Genomic DNA, 19,262 nt, shown 5'->3' on the forward strand with positions numbered 1-19,262 from the left:
AAAACGCCAATGACATTGTTTGACCTTTAAAGGCCATGGTGACCAAAAGGAGATTAGACTGCTTTTGGTTTTGCATTTGGATAAGCGTCAAGGATTACGCTAGGTGGTATATTTCCAGAAACAGAAAGTTGACCGGGGATCTTTTATGCCAATGGTCTATTCTAATCTTTCAGATTTCCGTAGAATATGTATAATGCGGTTCCTATTATCAATAAATTCAAAATAAGCGCCAGAAACTATCCATACAGTAAGCTCTAGATTCCAAAACAGGTCGGTTTTGACGTTGGTGAGACCTTCATACGTGACGCCAGGTCACGGGGAGATGCACGGCTTTGGCTAACACTCCGGTGTTCCATCAGATTGAAGGATTCCTTAGAAATTATCTTCTTTTAATCCATGGCCTGACTTGACCTGCCGTAGGTCAGTGACCTTGCTGTGAACATGTAAAATGTTTAAATGGAGGGATCCGCTGTTCAATAATATGTAACTAGTTAAAATATGGCGTGGCTACGTCGTGCTGTTCGGAAAGAGAATGTTTCACATTTGAGGGTCTTGAAGTAAGCATCACCTGTGATGAAATAAGCTCACTTACATCTAGTTGTATACTTTTTAAGTGGAAAAGAGTTCTCCAGACAGCACAACATTCTGCTGAGCAAATATGCTCCTCAGTGCGTTACGATTTGATTGCGTTACCGTGCCTCGCAAAATATCGATTGAGAGCCAATGACGGGAGTGATATCTGGAAATCACACCCACGATAGCCAGATATGAACGCCTCGACAATTATATTTCCCTTGGCCTTGATCGCAGCACGGTTCGTGGAATGAGAGGATTTGAATAACGTTACAATGGCCTCAAGAATGCCAACGTGACTTTGAAATACCCTACCCGATGTACATTCCCCATTTTCAGGGGCGTTTAGCTCAGAAACTGGATGGGCTTAAGTCTTAAAAAGGGCAGGATTGTGAACAGGACCGGTACTCATAATGGTTATTTCAGTTTAAAACCCCATATAAATGCGGAGCACTTCCTTAATGTCGGCCACCTAGTCCGCCCTAGCTCATCCCGGGCAGTCACGCTCCCGGCGGGTCTACTTTTTTTGAAACGACTGATTGCACTGCCATGAAATCCTCTCGAACAAGAGAAACAATTCCTCAAACATTTTCTTGTACTTCACTATGGCATATGGGCACGGTCATGTTTAAACAGGCGGTGTATTTCTGCGACGTTGCAGTGTCGGCAGCGGTTCGCATCCTGTTTCAAGTGATAATGGACATGCACACTTTTAAATTTCGAAGAGGCTGAAGAACTCAGCTGGGAAAAATGTTAAGACCTTTACGACCAGGAAAGCCAGGGCATGGCACTGATTACTTACTAACGGATAGTAAAACAGTCAATCGAGGTGACACCATCAGCGTTCGCTGTTTACCACGCACAATCCTGCGCAAACCCCTCCCCGACGTCCATTGACTTCACCGCAGTCATGCCAGGAAACCACACTCGACCAAAATAGCACATCACACTCAGTGCGCCTTCCCCTGGGGAACTCATGCGCGGATATCATTGCGATGGCGTGGTGAGAGAAAACGAATAATAGTACACTGCTTCCAATTGCGCACAATTGTCGTTTCAGCTGCTTAGCATCACGCCGGCGCCACAGCACCATAAAACCAATAGCAAGCACCGGCCTGCAGCACGGTGGAACGATGTGAGCAATGTCGGTCCATTAAACATCACCTCCAAACTGCGGACCAAAACCGGATTGGTTAGCTGGCTCACTGTAGCAAAGGCACAGAACATCAGCAATGTCAGATTTTACGACTTTTTATCAGGTTTTTTAGCATCAACGATGTTGCTTGTATTTGCATTGGCATAGCAACTTTTGTGCTGGCTTCTGTGAACGGTGCTGGTAATTGTTCGCCATCCCGTAACATGTTCATGCCGCACTGTCGCGTGTGTGGTGAGGGGTCTGGTTAAGAGTGCAGTATTTGCTCAGGCACTGACATAATACAGGGTCAAATGATTAAAACGTATGCTTATGTTCTTGTGCTCTAATGACACCACTTGTGTGGTTCTGGGATCTGCCATGCGCTTATTAAAGCAGGACACGTGTTTCTTTCCACCTGGTATTTACTGTCAGTCACGTGAAAGACTTAACTAACGCCGGTGACAAGAAAAAAAACACTACCAAGTCAGTTGTGCCATGACATTCTTAGAGATCTGGTCTGCTAAACCTGGTCGGTCTGTTGCGCAATAGCAAGCGGACGTATACGAATCGCACCCGGCGGAAGCGTAGTAAAGGCATTTCGCAGACTAAAATGTGTTCAGTTGCACCAAAGTCACAGTGCAGGTTTGTTGTGGACATTAGACGTACAACGCACGCAACAAAAACGCAATAAACGTGCATCGTTGTCCGGCACGTCGGGTCGGATCTGCATCGTCCGGCACATCGGATAAAAGCACGCGTGTGAGAAATATTGTTTTCACGTCTGATGCTAGATTACTGTTGTAGGTACATTCCTTGAGTGCTGCGCACATATTTCTTAAACACCAAAGTTTGCCTGTACATATATTTACCGGCCGGATTCAACCTACTCAAGACATTAGATGGTTTTAAAAACGGGTTGCAAGCTCGAGCCCGACTCCCCCAGCCATCTTTGCATGACTTCCCAAAGGCGGTGGGTCCTGTTCGCTTATGTTTCGGTACCATCTAAATGACATCAATCACGTCTGTCATTATTTAGCATCTCTCAACTTATCTTATCTTGCCCTCCCTCAAAAGTTATCTTATTGTTAACATATACATCATGCACTGCTATCTTCACTTGCAATTTCTTAAATGGCTCATGATTTCAAATAGTTTTTTAATCAGACATGATGGCAGTTTGATAAAATCATAGTTTTGAAGAATATTGGTTTGACACATGACTTTCCGTCATCAGCATCAGCAAAATAGGCTGACAACATAGACAGAACAAGTAACTTATGCTTGTACCCGGTTAAACATGAAAATTACCCGTATTTTCGGAACATATTTACCAGACTGGCTGGCTGCGTGGCTGTTGCATGCAAAGATTCACGGTTGAGCTCAGGCTTATTCGCCTCAGAACAAGGTCTTATTAAAAGTCAATAGACCTTGGGCTGCTTTGCGTGTTTATAAAATATTTACGGCGCCACGTTAGTCCCCCGTGGACGAAGTGAGGCTACCACAGGTTTGGGTTAAATACACTTTGTCGGGTGAGACCTCTGTGGTGTCTCTGAAGACACAGCGATAGTGGCTTAGAATGCGCATTGAATGGTTGTGCGGGAGTGAGTGGCCGCTCGCAAACATGTGGTGAGAGGATAGTACGACGAAAGCCATTGGTTGACTTAGTGCCATGGATGTGCCCGATAATCCTATATCTTCTGAAAAATGTTCTGATGCCTCTGAAAGGGGCGAAACTGTCTTGTTTACTGTGAAATATTGCTGCAATGATTTACTCTAGATGCAGTCTGGTTGTCTCGGGTTCGAAATGCACCAATGTCTCGGCCTGAATAAAAAGTATGAGCGCTAACCAAATACTTTCTGTTTCAGATCTGCCGCTGGAGTCCCGTAGCACGATCAAAGGTTAGTTCGCAAAGAGGGAGAGCGAACGCAGTGTAAGATATGAAACGGTTTTATGATCAAAATAGTTGCTCGAATGCTATGTAGAAATGACAGCACAAATCGCCCTTCCCACGGATGTTGACGAGCTTTGGTTTAAAAGATGTTTTCAGGAAGAGAGAGAGAGAGAGAGAGAGAGAGAGAGAGAGAGAGAGAGAGAGAGAGAGAGAGAGAGAGAGAGAGAGAGAGAGAGAGAGAGAGAGAGAGAGAGAGAGAGAGAGGCAGAGACAGAGACAGAGACGGAGACAGAGACAGAGACAGAGGTCATTCTTAATGTTTTGGCATTCTGTTTTGCTTAAAAAAATGATTAATTTATCATACGCGGACTGGATGCCAAATACATACGCTACTTTTCACGCACACTGGTATAAAACACGGTTTTGTTTGTTGTAGTGTTTGCATCCTTTTTTATTATTGAATGTATTTCCCTATGTTCTGCTGTTTCACCCCAGTGACAGGTTTTGTGACGACGAATTCCGAAATTCGGTTGACAGTGCCAAACTGATGAGAGTTATGCTGGCTGCCATAGGAAGACGGAATATCGACCAAGCCAATTCGGTTTCATTCATCTCCGTCCCCAGCGGATATTGCCTTCAGATTGTTATTGCGGAGCTTCCCTTTGAGTAAACAACGTTAGCGCTCCTGCATAATTAACACTTCTGAAGACGCTGCAGTCCGAATTTGTTTGAAATTCTGTCTGTGGAGCAAGGTGCGCTGATAAAGTCAAGCTCATCTTATCCATTACGTACACATGCACAAAATAAACAGGAAAGCGTAACTACAATGCACATGGTTGGGCCTAGACCAGTGACATCGACTTTGCGTGAACGCACATTTAGACACGCATTCAAAAATAGGTTTTTGAGACCCCAGTGTGCATTTGCACTAACGCAGACGAAAGAAAAAAAAACCTATTCATAAACTAAGTGCATGATGACAGCGGTGTAGTAGGGCGCGATGTGCCTGCGACAAGGGTATATGCTATGTTATGGGTTTCACTCATTAGGACAACACCTATCACATAATTGTTTGGTGATAACCGTGCAAACGACTTTTCTTTTTCCTTTTTGTATGGGTTTTTGGTTGAGAATAGTGCTTTCGTTTACCCTGAGTTATCGCAATTTCCATGTGCATTTGAAGATTTTGTAAACTGCATAAACCTCTGCTGTGCGATCCTTTGTCCGGAATACGCCTGGTAAAGAGAGAGAGAGAGAGAGAGAGAGAGAGAGAGAGAGAGAGAGAGAGAGAGAGAGAGAGAGAGAGAGAGAGAGAGGGAGAGAGAGAGAGAGAGAGAGAGAGAGAGAGAGAGAGAGAGAGAGAGAGAGAGAGAGAGAGGAGAGAGAGAGAGAGAGAGAGAGAGAGAGAGAGAGAGAGAGAGAGAGAGAGAGAGAGAGAGAGAGAGAGAGAGAGAGAGAGAGAGAGAGAGAGAGAGAGAGAGAGAGAGAGAGAGAGAGAGAGAGAGAGAGAGAGAGAGAGAGAGAGAGAGAGAGAGAGAGAGAGAGAGAGAGAGAGAGGAGAGACTAGTGAGCAGCTTGCCGATTCGTTGGTCGGTCCCTGGGCGGCAGCGGGTACCACTGAACCCCACATTCTGGCGGCCCCAGCGCCACCCCCGAGAAACGGCTACACTCCGCTGACCCAGCAGCGGTCGACCGGCCGGCGTCGATGGATGGGGGAGGGGGAGGGCAGCCGCCGGCACCACCGGGTAGCCAGACACACCGGCAGCAGGGGCTTGAAAGGTAATCTGAAGTGCGGTCCAGATGCCGCGTCCTCCATGTGACCAGTGGCTCCGCTGGTCCTGGTTGGTCCTGAGACCAACTGGTCCTGGCGTTGGTCTCAGCTGGTCCTGGGGCAAGACCTCGTCTCGTCGGCGGGTCACCAGTCCCATGCAGAAGTTCTCTCGTGGCTTGTGTCGATTCTTGACGCATGGCGGGTGGGGGCGGGTTTGGTCCACTGGCCTGTTTGGACTCTGGATGTGTAGATGGTATGGTATTATACTGGCAGGTGCCGCTGGAGCGTGACGATAAGCACTTGACATTATAAGACATTTGTTTACTTCCATGCCTACGGTTTCTTTTGCAGCTCGATCGATTATATCTTGGAACTGAACGGCATATACCCAAGAAATGGTCGTTGAACGCGATAAAGATATAGGTGAATAATACCAAATGTACATGTTTCGACGCTTTCCACAACAGCATCTGCTCCCTTGTTATCGTCCATTCCGAATGAGCTTTAATTCAGACAACCTTTCCCAACCAGCTTACATGAAACAATAATTAGAGTGCATTGCAAAAGTGTACGAGATAACGACATAATGTGTGCCTTTCCTGATGCAATGACATGCAATTGGAGTCGAAATCAGGACGGACTCAATATTACACTGGCCTAACGCGACGTCAGAGACGGGATTGACTCGACACACTCTGATTCAGCGACGGAATCGATTTCGCTGAAGCAGAACCAAGACGTGTATCACAAGACTGTCAGCGGACGTTCTAGCCGCTGGCTGGTCCGTCTGCGTACCTATTCGCGACTGAAGATTGGACGACTGGGCTGAACGGCACTGTCGGATGGCCCGACAGCCACTCTGAGCCCCAAATGAATGCAGTTCACACCCCTGCCCCCGTCTCAGACCATCCATCGTCTGTGGCCCCAACATTGATCGGGTCGAGAAGTCGGCTTGAGATCACGGCCGGGCACGGAGGCCGCCTGCCGCCGCCGCGCCGCCGGAGTCGCCATCTCCGCCTGCCGCCGCCACGCCGCCGGAGTAGCCATCTCCGCCTGCCGCCGCCGCGCCGCCGGAGTCGCCATCTCCGCCTGCCGGAGCTGCCATCTCCGCCGCCGGAGCCGCCATCTCCGCCTGCCGCCGCCACGCCGCCGGAGTAGCCATCTCCGCCTGCCGGAGCCGCCATCTCCGCCGCCGGAGTCGCCATCTCCGCCTGCCGCCGCCACGCCGCCGGAGTGGCCATCTCCGCGCCGGAGACGGCACCGGAACACAGCACTTCTTGACGTGACGTGTGGAGCGCGAGGGCGCCGGGTGCTCCATTGTCATCCCGACGGCGTAATACCAGCCACCACAGAGCTGAGAGAGCCCAGACGAGTACTAGCAGCCCCAAGAGAGCTGAAACATTGCACCAGTGTGCCGCCAGTTCCCACAAAAGGCTCCCTCTCGGCCGTAATACCAGTCGGATGCATGGTGCGTTGTGTGCGAGTCAGATGAAGACAGATAGCAATAAGCATTGTCATCAGGTATATTGTATAAGGAAGGTAGGAAATTGGGTCAGACAAGTTTGGAAACCCAAGTCGATATATCTCACTTCGACAAAAGAACGTCCGCTTTGGAGGAATGTACAGTAATTGAAAAGATTAACCGAGGCGAATAGACGTGCTAATTCGCAAATAGCATGACTGGAAAACTGCCGAGCAGTGTCAATTTGTGGAGCTGTGACAGGCATTTGTGTAACACTCGTCCCAACAGACAATTCGACGGTGAGAAGTGAGCTCCCACTGTGCTGAGATAACTTATCAAGTTTCCAGAAAACCGAACGGAATTGGAACAATTTATTAGCTTACCACCAGTTTCTACCATGATGGGAGGACGCACCAGAGTATCACCAATCCTTAGACAACCGGAACGATACATCCGCTCTACTTTGCTCATTCTTGCTTCATCCTAAATCCTGGCATTACCCCTGCCCAAGCTCCCCTGGTGGAGACCCGCCCGAACGCCAAACATCAATCCCGAACAGAGGTCCCTGTGCGGGCTATGGCCCGGCGGAGGAATCCCAGGGCGTGTGTATTCCTGCCCCTCCCCCCCCCCCGCTATCCCCTCACGTTCATCCCGTAGACCTGCAACGGTCCATAACTGGCCGAAAGGGCTCTAATCCAAACAAACTAGCGACCTGACCTGAGACGATGCACGTGTGCTGTCTAACTTGTTTTGCCAAACTGCGGTAACAACCCACGAACAACTCATCAGTGTGCAGCCAGTCGCTGCGTAGCTAGGATGACCGATGCCTGCACTACCAGTTCCAACCGGGCTAACAGCTCACCAGTGCACCGGCGGGGCCAATAACACCCGCCAGCGCGCCTCAACCCAGGCACAGTGCCAACAGCGTACACACTTCTGGGCACGCCGCCTTGCGGGGCATACAGAGGTTTCATGCAGCATTCTGCGTCGAATGCAGCTTCTTGTCCCCGACTTGAGTCGGTAAACGTTGGTCCTCAGTCAATCAGGGTCGATTCGATGGAGCTGGTTTCAATCTTGAGCTCGTATGTCTTGTAAACAAGTTCAGGATATTCTGTTTCAAATGGACCCTTCATGCGTACAGACCATGTCCACGCGACTGGTTACGGCCCTTAGAGATTTCCCTCGGATATTGAAACGTGAAATGACTGTAAACAAGTACGTGCCCAGCTGTGAATGCCGACTTACTGGCATATTTCCCGAAGTCACCAGCATTGCAAGGACTGGGGAAATACTGAAACTGGTACGGGACGCTAAGGGGTGATGCTGCTCAAGCCGATGGTGGCATTATCTGAAGCAAGACTTCTACTTACCCGAGCAGCTTACGTGAAATACTGCTAACACTTGTCGCGTAACATCTAAGCCCAAGATATACAAATGATAAGAATAGAATAAGAAATAGGAGGCGTCAATTTATTATTTAGCTTTTTAGGTTGCCTTGGCAAATCGCAATACATGTTTAAATAATGAATAATCTTGATGCTAATTTGTATACTGATTATGAATGGTTAGGAGGTTAATGAAGTGATTACCATTAGTTAGGAGGTTAATAATAGATTGTGAGTGGTTAGCAGGTTCATGAAGGGCAGCGAAACAAAGTATGTATACCCCTTGCACACACCCAACACTGCCTGCTAGTGAAGAACAGACGTTAATTCCTTACACATGTTGTGTGTGCTAAAACGACACCACAATGCGCAGCGCAACGAATGGCGATGGATAGCACTTAGCAGCATGCCTAACACATAGTTTAATGTTGCCTTTAAGGTGTCGTTTTCCCTTGTGTTTAAAGATATCAAGTCATTCTGATTAGTTGTTGATTTCATTTGGCACATTTTAAATAGCTTGACCTCTGAAGACCTGATCTTATTGCATTGCAGAAAACTAGATCGCCACAAATTGTGATAAAATACATCATATCAATACAGGAACCCCTTTTAGAATGTGTAGCCTGCTATGAACGTGTGCTATCAAGTTTCTGAACGCGAAATGCGACCAACATGATCTCAACAAAATGGTCAAACTCGCTCGTCAAAGGTTGAGCCCAATCAAAACGCGCCGGTCTAGATGTTTGATACCTAACATAATAGCGACATAAATCCCTCTGTCTGTGCTGGCTACAAGCATATACAGCTGATTTCTGGCGCATGTCTAGTGCCAAATCCTTCTCTTTATCTCGTGTATTTACCTACTAGCTATGACGAAACCGCCCATCCAAAACGGATAACCTTAAGGTGACAAAATGGTCCCTTTATTGAGTCATGGCCTGTGCGACCATCTGGATGACGAGCAAAACTGGCTGTAAGTGGTGCCACAATGAATCCAGCTTTGTGAATTACTTCGCCACATCAGCCTCCTCTCCTTGCAGCAGATGACCCTTCACATTTTACAAAGTGGCAGAACATCGCGGAAACTGCACTTCACGCCAGCGCCAGCTTTCAGTTCCACACTGAGCTCAATTTTGGCGCTTCCCAGCACTTGTCGCTCGGTGTTATTTTAGTGGCTCTAATTCAGCTTCGGATAACAACCAGGCGGGCGGTTCGAACAAGAAAAGTTTGGAAGTCGTAACAGAAGCCCATCTGGCTGGTAACTTGTTATGTGATTTTAAGCTGAAAACAAGCACAATTTGTTTTGGCTAATATTTGTCTCAAGTATTTCTGCCGGAGAAAATGCGTCGTGGTTTGAAAGCGAAGAACAAAAATGCATTAATGCCGAAGAATCGAAATGCCTCATTGCATGACTTCTGTTGATTAACACTTACCTTCCCGTCTGCATTCAACCGCTGCAATCCACTGAATGCTGGCACCAAGCTACGATCGAGCTGTGTACGTTCTGCAGCTTGTGTTTTCGGCCCATCGGCCGCCTGGCCTGCACTGACGTCGCCTGAACTTACCATCCGACCCGACCGGTGGACTGAGCTCTGTGTCCCGGTGCGCTCCACTAGCCGTCCAGCGGCTGTCTGATCCTGTCTTGCGTGCGGGGCAGGGATGTCTGGTGAGTGCCGGTGGGCTCCCCGGACCTTCCAGTCTGACCTGTCTGAGATCTGAGAGCTGTCTGATCCTGTCTTGTGTACAAGGTCGGGATGTCTGCTGAGTGCCGGCGCGCTCCACTGGCCGTCCAGCGGCTGTCTGATCCTGTCTTGTGTACAAGATCGGGACGTCTGCTGAGTGCCGGCGCGCTCCACTGGCCGTCCAGCGGCTGTCTGATCCTGTCTTGTGTACAATGTCGGGATGTCGGGATGTCTGTACATATGTCGGGATGTCTGCTGAGTGCCGGCGCGCTCCACTGACCGTCCAGCGGCTGTTTGTTGACTTGCCCGGTTTCCCGGTCACTGTGCAGTGCCGGGTGGTCTTACCGCCCCCTTCTTCCACAGGCTCCTGTCCGGACCCGTGTCCGTTCGGTGGCGAGTGCCGGGCCGGGCCGGACGGTATCGCCGCCTGCGCGTGCCCCAAGCCCTGCCCCACCCGCTACGAGCCGGTGTGCGGCTCGGACGGCAACACCTACTACAACCGGTGCCAGCTGCGTCTTCACGCCTGCCACACCAGGACCGACGTGCGCGTCACAGCTGCGGGCAAATGCCGTGAGTTCGAGGCCCGCCGCCACCCCGCCGGCCTTTCGCTGGCGGGCCGGGCCGGATGTTCGGCACCGATTCGCGCTCTGTCGGAAAGTTTATTTTGTGGAAAGAGGCTGAAGCACGACGGGTGAGCTTGGTTTATGATGGGTGATTTTACCAGCCATTTGATTTCGCAGCACGCGGGTTAGTGAAGACTCTGACTAACACCGATTACAGTCCTACCCTGGGAAGGATGGTGGTGCTGATTCCGTGAGAATGCAAACGCACCAGACCGTCTGGAGAAGGCTCAGTCGAGCCCACTAAATCATAATACTCTGCCGAGCTTGGAAGCTCTGGGATCTCCTTAGGCCTGCTTCGGCATGCGAGTAGCCTGCAAAAGTCACGTTAGCTTCGCAGGCTGTGAGGCCAGTCTGCATGGACCGGCTGGGAACCGGCTTAACGCTCTGGGAGGGAAGACACCAAGCCCGTGTGAATGGGAGTACAGCTGTGGCACGATCTCCGAGGAGCTCCAGCCTGAACGACGTGGAGTGGTGTCCGTATGGGAGGAGGGTGTTCCGTGCCCTTTGCCTGGCCCCATTGCTGAAGCAGGCGTGGCTCATCATCACACTCATCTGTCGTCCCTGTAAACAGTGGAATAAAATAAAAAAAATGTGGACGTCGTAGCGGAGCCAATAGCGTCAAAATTACAGGTTCCTGGTTCGGACCCTTGTTTAAATACCATGGCTGCGGACTTTACTGTATCGTCGTTGTGAAGCAACCAGTCACCACGCATTTCATCTGTAGGATCTTGTGACCCGAAGACTCCTGACCACAGCAGCTGGCACAAATAATCCGCCTTAATAAATCTTCTAAAGAGCGGAAAAAAATGGTGAGGCAGAAAAGGTGCCTAGAAGCAATTAAGATTTGGGTCTCATCATAATACCTTGCTCTGGTGTTATTACGACATTAGTACTCCATTATCAACTCATAACGACAGGAGTGCTACGGCATCATTTATGTGCTACCTTGTTTCTGTTGCAAGATATTATTCAGGCCTGACATATACGCGAAGTTACTGCTTTTGCAAATACTCATGCACGGTATCAGAGCTATACGACGAACTGTATCCTTCAAAAAACGTACACACGTCATTACATCTACCACAAAAACGTGGATCGTCTGTACTCATAGTCTTAACTTACACAGTCTTTGCTTGATAAGACATGGATTTATACCAAAAGAGTATACCAACTATTAATAATAATTCTCCCTCCCTCTCTCTCTCTCTCTCTCTCTCTCTCTCGCTCTCTTCTCTACTCTCCTCTCTCTCCCTCTATCAATCTCTCTCTCTCCTCTCTCTCCTAACTCGACTCTCTCTCCTCTCTCTCTCTCTCTCTCTCTCTCTCTCTCTCTCTCTCTCATGCTGTCGCTCCCCTCTATTTGCCCCTTGGCCAGCTGTCCGAATGCGCCCCCCCGCGGCCCCCCCCCCCTCCCACCGCCATCGGTCTCGTCGGCGTTGGCTGATTGTTGGCCTGCGTGCGGCTGGCACGTTGTGGGCTCGGATCGCGTGAAGCCGCGCCGCCGGCGCCCACGCTCCGGGCGAGTCATCACTCGCGTGGGCGCGGGACGGCGCTAGCACCGGCGGCGCGCGCTCGGCCGCCGAGCGTGGGGCGGGGCGCGGCCGACAGATGGCGGGCCACCCTCGCCTGATCGGTTACTCCCGCCGTGTTAGTGTCGGCTCGACCGGCGGACCTGAGCCGCCGCCAGGACTGACAGAGCGGCAGCAGTCCCCCCCCCCCCCCTCCCACGGGAAGAGGAGAGGACCACGTGCGCCGGCTGGTTCGCCCACCGGGGTTGGGAGTGGGGGAGGGCGGGGCAGGTCACCAGTGGAGAGAGGTTCACCCGCTCCGGCTGGTTCGGGAGTGGGGGAGAGGACTGGGTGGGTCACCAGTGAAGAGAGATTCACCTGCGCCGGCTGGTTCGCCCACTGGCGTTGGAAGTTAGGGAGGGCGGGGCAGGTCACCAGTGGAGAGAGGTTCGCCCACCGGCGCTGGGAGTGGGGGAGGGCTGAGTGGGTCACCAGTGGAGAGTTACGGAACGCCGTCATGGTCCAATCAGCAGTAAACTGAACATCGCGACCCATATGCTTAGCTGCCAGTGTTTTCTTCTGCCTTTGAACGCTAGTAGGCTTGTTTCACTGGTCTGATGATTGTCTGGAGGCCAACATGGTTCCGTTGTCGAGTTACGCTGATGCGGTGTCGTATGTTGCCGGCATGAGGGTTCGAATTCATAATTATTTCCAGACATGAGGCCCAAGGGTTTAATCTGCTGAAGGATGGCCTCATCAATAACAGCAGACCAAATGTTCTCAACATCTGTCGATTCCAGATTTTCCATGAAGAAGGCTGGCAAGTTCTAGTATTCCCTTCAGCGGAATGAAATGCTAGAACATGCAGTCACCAGTCACCCTGCGATCGCTTTAGGGACCTTCGTATGACGAAAGATGATGCCGAATGCCTTATTGTGTAGGTTCATAGATGAATGAAAATTGCAAAAGATGTCATAAGATGGCCCTTGCGTGCTTAGGTGGCTAATTTACATCGCTAGAGGAGATGGAAAGGCACCTTGTCACTCGGCCAGCATTTCCTGAGTCACAGGTAGCCCTTCAGCGTCGTGTTAGGTACAATACTTCTTCTTTTGCGTAAAGTGTTTGCGAATGGCCATCTTGGCCAAAACGTCGCTTCTGTCGGTGCCGATGTATTTCATCGCAAGATTTTACATACGACACATTCTTCAGAAATGTTTGCAGTGACTCAGTATGCGTGTTATCCTTTAAGGTTACATCAGGAGGCCTGCTTCGGGCACTGTGCAATCCCCTATGCATCTGAATCAGCTGCTGGCTCTACATTATTTGTCATCGCAATATTTAAAGACTACAGAAAACACAATTCGGGATTTGTGTGTTTACTCGCTAACTTGTTGGCTCAAAGACAATGAAAGCTTGACCACAAAGGCTCATTTTACTCATCTCCTCACTGAGTAAAGTGTTTTGAGAGGTGTAACATTCAGTATGCTTAGAAAGCGATGCATCAGTTTATCAATTGGCCCAATACCAGGGTGTTCTAAGTGTTTCAGCGGCACTGAAATGGACCACAATACAGTATGACGCATTATAGCGAAGCACTAATCCTTATAGTGCTCATGATGGTAGCAAGGGTTTTCAATAAAGTTCCGTAAAGTGGGTACTCATGGAGTTCAAAGGCACAAGCAGCCATGCTGGTCGGCATTTATCATGGGTTTTGAAATGGTGCGTTGGCACACAATGCTAGTCAAGAGAACATCAATATGCACCTAGTTTTAGTACGTCATAGATCATACAATCAGCACAATCGTGCACATCATGTATGCTTGTCAGTTGTGCTATACTATTTAGCATTGTTCCTGATTTTTCGAAATGAAGTGCTGGCTAGCTACTCGAATTCTGCGTATTATTGTCTTGTAGGTTAGGTGGATGGGTAGGAGTGCCTGCAGCATGTTGCAAAAATGGCCACTCCGAAGTAGATATATGACATATCGCGAAATACCATGAGAAAGCAGGTCTTGCAGATGAAATAGCTCACACTTAAACTGAATCTGCTTGCGTCCGGTGGAATTTCGGCGTGAAAACTGGCGCTCTCTCCTTAATCAACACGTCATTACGTCACTGTAGCTTAGAATTGACGTCTTTATAGCCATGCAACTCCAGTCCAGCAGGCTGCATGGCACTTGGCTGACACCATTGCTGGAGATCAATACAACGGCTGACACGATTGCATTGATGCTTCGGTTGTGAGGGCCGCACGCCATTGTTAGTCACTTCGGTTGTGAGGGCCGCGTACAATTGTTGGGAAGCTGCTTCGGTTGTGAGTGTCGCACACCATTGTCGGAGAGCTGCTTCGGTTGGGAGGGTCGCTCACGCTGCCACGCCGGGGCTGCGGGACAGGCCGGTCACCGCTGGATAATCGTCGCCGGCAGCTGACGCTCCTCGCGGCGCTCCGGGCCCGGGTGCTGAGCTGACTGTGGTCGGACACGGCGGCTACCTCGCATGTCGCTGCTGCAACCGATTGGCCGACACAGCGGCGTCAGCAGATTTCGCGCCGATATTGGGCCCCCAATTGGACGCCGCTTGGTATTCAGCGGCCGCCTGCAGGGTCTGATCAGTGCGGCTCGTCAGATATTTCAAGGTTCATGATGTGGACATCTTGATTCACGATATGGTTTTGCGTTTTAGATGAGGGATTCCAATTTCGATGGCAAAACCCATGGATTTTCAATGCATTTTTGTGCGATTTGTAAAGCCTTTGATGCCTGGTTTCCAGATGCTGATCAAAATGATGCTGCCGTCGTTGTCTCCAAGGCTTTTTGTTTATAGGTCACACGCTTCAGTGACTGATAATGTCACGAGAGATTGCAGGATTGCACAGACCTTTTGCGGACATGCCAAGCCGCATGAATCTGATGAGAGCTGGCGGCTATATTTTATTTGCATCATTCGTCAAAGTTAGCACTGCGTATGGGAACATCCTGCTCGGAGAGGTAGTGGGTATCTTCATCTCATGTTTCACCGGCTTTTCTCCTGCAGTGAGTTGGTGTGTTGCTTGTTGCTTTAGCTCCTATGTGGAGCTTTGATGTGATTAGCAAAGTACGTGATATGATTAGCGGCACAGTTAGACACCGTTCACGGGCGGCAGCTGTAGGCGAAGCGCTTCAGGGGTTGGGGGTTTCGGATTTCCACGCATGGAGCTCCCGGCTGGTGCTATGTTCCCTGTTTCTGTCCCACTGGTCCCACCAAACTCCCTGTCCCCCTGGTCCCACCGTCTCTGTCCCACTGGGCTCACCGTAGTCTCCGTCCCATTAGTCCCGCCGTGTCTCTGTCCCACTGGGCTCACCGTAGTCTCTGTTCCACTGGGCTCACTGTAGTCTCTGTTTCCGTAGTCTCTGTCTCACTGGTCCCGCCGTAGTCTCTGTCCCACTGGGCTCACCGTAGACTCAGCCCCACTAGGCTCGCCGTAGTCTCTGTCTCGCTGGACCGCCGTAGTCTTTGTTCCACTAGTCTCGCCGTAATCTCTGTCCCACTGGGCCCGTCGTAATCTTCGTCCCACTGGGCCAGCCGCAGCATCAGCTCTCATTGTAAGGCTGCGCGACGACGTGTACCGCAAATCCACGAGCACGGGTAAAAGCTTTAGAGCACAGAGCTGCTGGCGGTGAAAGCTCGGTGTCTGCCGTGGCGGCATCGGAGCCGCGCCTGGAAGTCTGGGTGCGCCCGGCGTCTGCACAGGCGCACACTCGCAGCTGCGTTGCAGACGTGTGCCTGCATTTTAACGCGTGTGCCTGCTTTGGTTCGCACCGAGATTCGTCTTACTCAGGTGCTTGATTACCATTGGAATGCAGTCTACCGGCCGCGGTCGCAAATCAGCTAGAGCCCGCCGCACTCGTTACTAACTGTTGTCTGTGTTGGATCAAAATTGGTGATGTGCTTATCTAAAGGCTCAACAGCATCCATTTACCACACTCTTTAAACGCAATGAGGTACAACTCGACACAGCCCTAGGCACTGATCAAACTGGTTGCGCATAGATCGCACTTCCAGTGCCCGACGTGTTCGCGTTTTAAGAGAGCACGGCACATGCCGTCGCCACAGCTCGTGTGTGCCAGGACCAGTCTGCGATCGCTCGTCGCATCGGACTCACTCCCCCGCGGTTCGGCTTGGTGTCCTGATGTGTCTGATGCACGCGGTGCGGGTATGGCCGATCCGGATCGATGTACCACCTCAGGAACGTCGCCGGTCACGGTTCCGCCCGGGTCTCGCCGCCGGTATCTAGATTAGACTGCGGAAGTTATGCACGGCAGCTGATTGGCTCAGAGCCTGACGCCCCGCAGCCGGCTCGGTGATGGTGCGCGCGCGGCATGGGGCGCGGATGTCAGACTCATCGAAGCCCACTACACATAGATCGCACTTCAATGCAAGGCTTAGTACAGAGGTGCTCCTGTGCATCCTCTGCTTCGGAGCAGCTCACAAAGCCGACCGGTGTGAGTCGGGCCACCCTCTGCTTCGGAGCAGTTCACAAAGCCCAGCAATGTGAGTCGGGCCATCCTCTGCTTCGGAGCAGCTCACACAGCCCACCGGTGTGAGTCGGGCCATCGGAGCCAGAAGCGATATCGCTGCAAAATATCTAGCTGCCTTCGGAATCTCGTTTTCCAACACTGCAGTGCCTTTCACAAGATCTGCTCCAAGCGCAGCCGGCTGAATTTATGAACATGATACGAAATGTACCCGGAAAACCGTGGCCTTATTGAGAATATTTTCCCCGGAACATTATATGGCAGGACTCGCCGGCCCTTGTCTCGCGTCGCGTCTCCTTCCTCAGCCGCCTCGCATGCGGACGGGGTTTGTTTGCCCGGTGGGTGTGCTCGAGATGAAATGGTTGTACGGTGCACCACTCCTGATTAACGGTTTTATGGTCCCACACGACGGACTTTACGGGCCGTTACGGTGGGACTGGCTGCGGTCTTGCTCAGCGGCCGCCGGCTTTCTGTGCTGGAGCAACGTCGAGCGGAATGCAAAAGGACTTCCGTAGAAATGTCGAAATATGCATTCCTGTAACAGGCGATTAGCTTATGTTAGCAGTCACCATGATTCGCGTGTTTCATAACGCGGGCTGGTAGGGGAAGGAAGGGGGAGTTGATGCGACCACCATGGTGTTTTCAAGCTAATAAAGATAGAGCTTGGCGAGAAGCACCAGGTGATTGGTCAGAACAAGGTCGCGCGTTTGGTGCTGCGCCTGACATGGAAATCATTATGCCAGGTCAAGCGTCTAAGTTCTTGTGACCTCTGACCGTTCGCTGACCTTGTCCTCTTATTTCGTCTCTTGGCGTCTGGTTTCTGTGGGTTCTGAATTTTTCGTCTGACTTCGGCCTTGTTTGCATGGTGTCCCTTGAGCTCATTCCCTGACCTCTGCTCTTCGTGGCCTCCGCTGTCGCCCGTGCATGGCGGTTTTTGTGAACTCTGAGTCAAACTCCTGACCAAATTCCAGTCACGTTGATAAAGTCTGCAGTCTACCGGCTTCTTTCATCTCTGACTCTCACCGCCGACGACTGCTTTTTGACCTTTCACCCCACCCGATGACCTCTCGTTGCCGTGGTATGTGACCTCACCTGCTGACATGATCTCACCCGACGACCTCTGGTTGCCGCGGCCTGCGACCTCACCTGCTGACCTGACCTCGTCTGATGACCTGTTTGCAGAGTCGCTGGACCCGTGCCGAGACATGGAGTGCCCGTTCGGCGGGCGGTGTGTGGCCGCCGGCGCGACCGCCAGCTGCCAGTGCCCGACCGACTGCCCGAGTTTCGGCGGCCAGCGGGTCTGCGGCAGCGACGGGGTCACATACGACTCGCTCTGCGAGCTGCAGCGGCACGCCTGCGTCACCAGCACCAACGTCACCGCCCGCCTCACCGGGGAGTGCGGTGAGCACCGCCGCGAGCTGCGTCAAGGGCGGGCCTGGGGCGGGAGCCGCGAGCTCCGTCAAAGGCGGGGGCTGGGGCGGGAGCCGCGAGCTGCGTCAAGGGCAGGGGCTGGGGCGGGAGCTGCGAGCTGCGTCAAGGGCGGGGGCTGTGGTGGGAGCCGCGAGCTGCGTCAAGGGCGGGAGCTGGGGCGGGAGCCGCGAGCTGCGTCAAGGGCGGGGGCTGGGGCGGGAGCCGCGAGCTGCGTCAAGGGCGGGGGCTGGGGTGGGAGCCGCGAGCTGCGTCAAGGGCGGGGGCTGTGGCGGGAGCGGCTGGCAATTGCATGGGTCGTGGCGCGGGACAGCGCCGAGAGAGATGATCGTGAGAGATGGCGTGGTCGGGGCTGAGCTCGTCCCGACATGCGAGCGCAAATAACGCGTTCGTAACGTGGTGGGCTTCGGACACATCGCTGCTTACATTAAAAGGATTAACTTTCAGAGTTTACGAAGAAAGGTCTAGTCACCTCTTGGGAAGAAACGAAAGAGAAATGATTCGCACATTTCTGGTTTGAAATGGGCGAATTCTTCCGAATAAGATCTGCCAGGGCTCCAAGCCAGCGCTGTTCCTGTTGAGGAGTTCTGGTTTTCGTAACTTCCGAATGCCACTGCATTTATTCGCTGTGCTCGCCGGCCATACTGAAAACCCATTTCGTGTATGGGGACCATCTCTGGTATATACACAGCGCCTCCGTTACTGGGTCCCACCTGAAAGCTCCCGCCATCTGATGGTGTCCAACTTACCTTATGCGTCGAAACTTCCTGACGACTAAGCCCTCGCAACAAGATGTCCCTGACAAAGTTGGCGATGGCGGTGCTTGATGTCGGCTCCGAGCCCCTGACGACAAACAACTCTCCTCGGCTCAGAAAAATGGTCGCCAGAGCCCGGTCAGGCAGCTCGAGGTGTTCCCCTGGGCTCCCGCCGCACGCGCCGCCGCCGGTCGCCGTCGTCCGCCGTCGGCCGAGTGGACGGCGGCGGAAGATCGGCCCGCACCCCTGGACAGCGCCTCCGGTCCTGACACTGGCAGCGTGGCCGATAAATCGCGCTAACTGTCGGAACACGGCGGCAGGGCCGGTCCGGCGGCGACCCGACCGACCGCGCCCGCTCTCAGATGCTAATGAGCGCCATTAAGCGGCGGTATTCAGTACGGCGCCGGGGCGTCCCCGCTTGATGGCCACGCGCGCACGAGGGCGCCGCCAATTTGTGGCGGCCGCCGCCTGTCAAACATGGCCGCCGCTTCTGACGACGACGTGCGGCAAACACACCAGCGCGCGCCGGCGGCC

The 19,262-nt window shown here is 52.0% G+C and overlaps 1 protein-coding gene across 1 annotated transcript in view; it reads left to right on the top strand.

Annotated features, from left to right (window-relative positions):
- LOC119097267 (agrin) overlaps positions 1 to 19,262 on the top strand; it is a gene marked incomplete in the record, with an annotated part of 155,057 nt that overhangs the window by 57,070 nt on the left and 78,725 nt on the right. The window contains 3 exon segments of the mRNA XM_037220316.1: positions 3,575 to 3,607; positions 10,264 to 10,470; positions 17,728 to 17,946. Coding sequence (XP_037076211.1) covers positions 3,575 to 3,607; positions 10,264 to 10,470; positions 17,728 to 17,946 — 459 coding nt within the window.

This window comes from Pollicipes pollicipes, unplaced genomic scaffold, assembly GCF_011947565.3.
Source record: "Pollicipes pollicipes isolate AB1234 unplaced genomic scaffold, Ppol_2.1 Scaffold_4295;HRSCAF=5057_pilon_pilon_pilon, whole genome shotgun sequence".
Classification (NCBI taxonomy): Eukaryota; Metazoa; Arthropoda; class Thecostraca; order Pollicipedomorpha; family Pollicipedidae; genus Pollicipes; species Pollicipes pollicipes.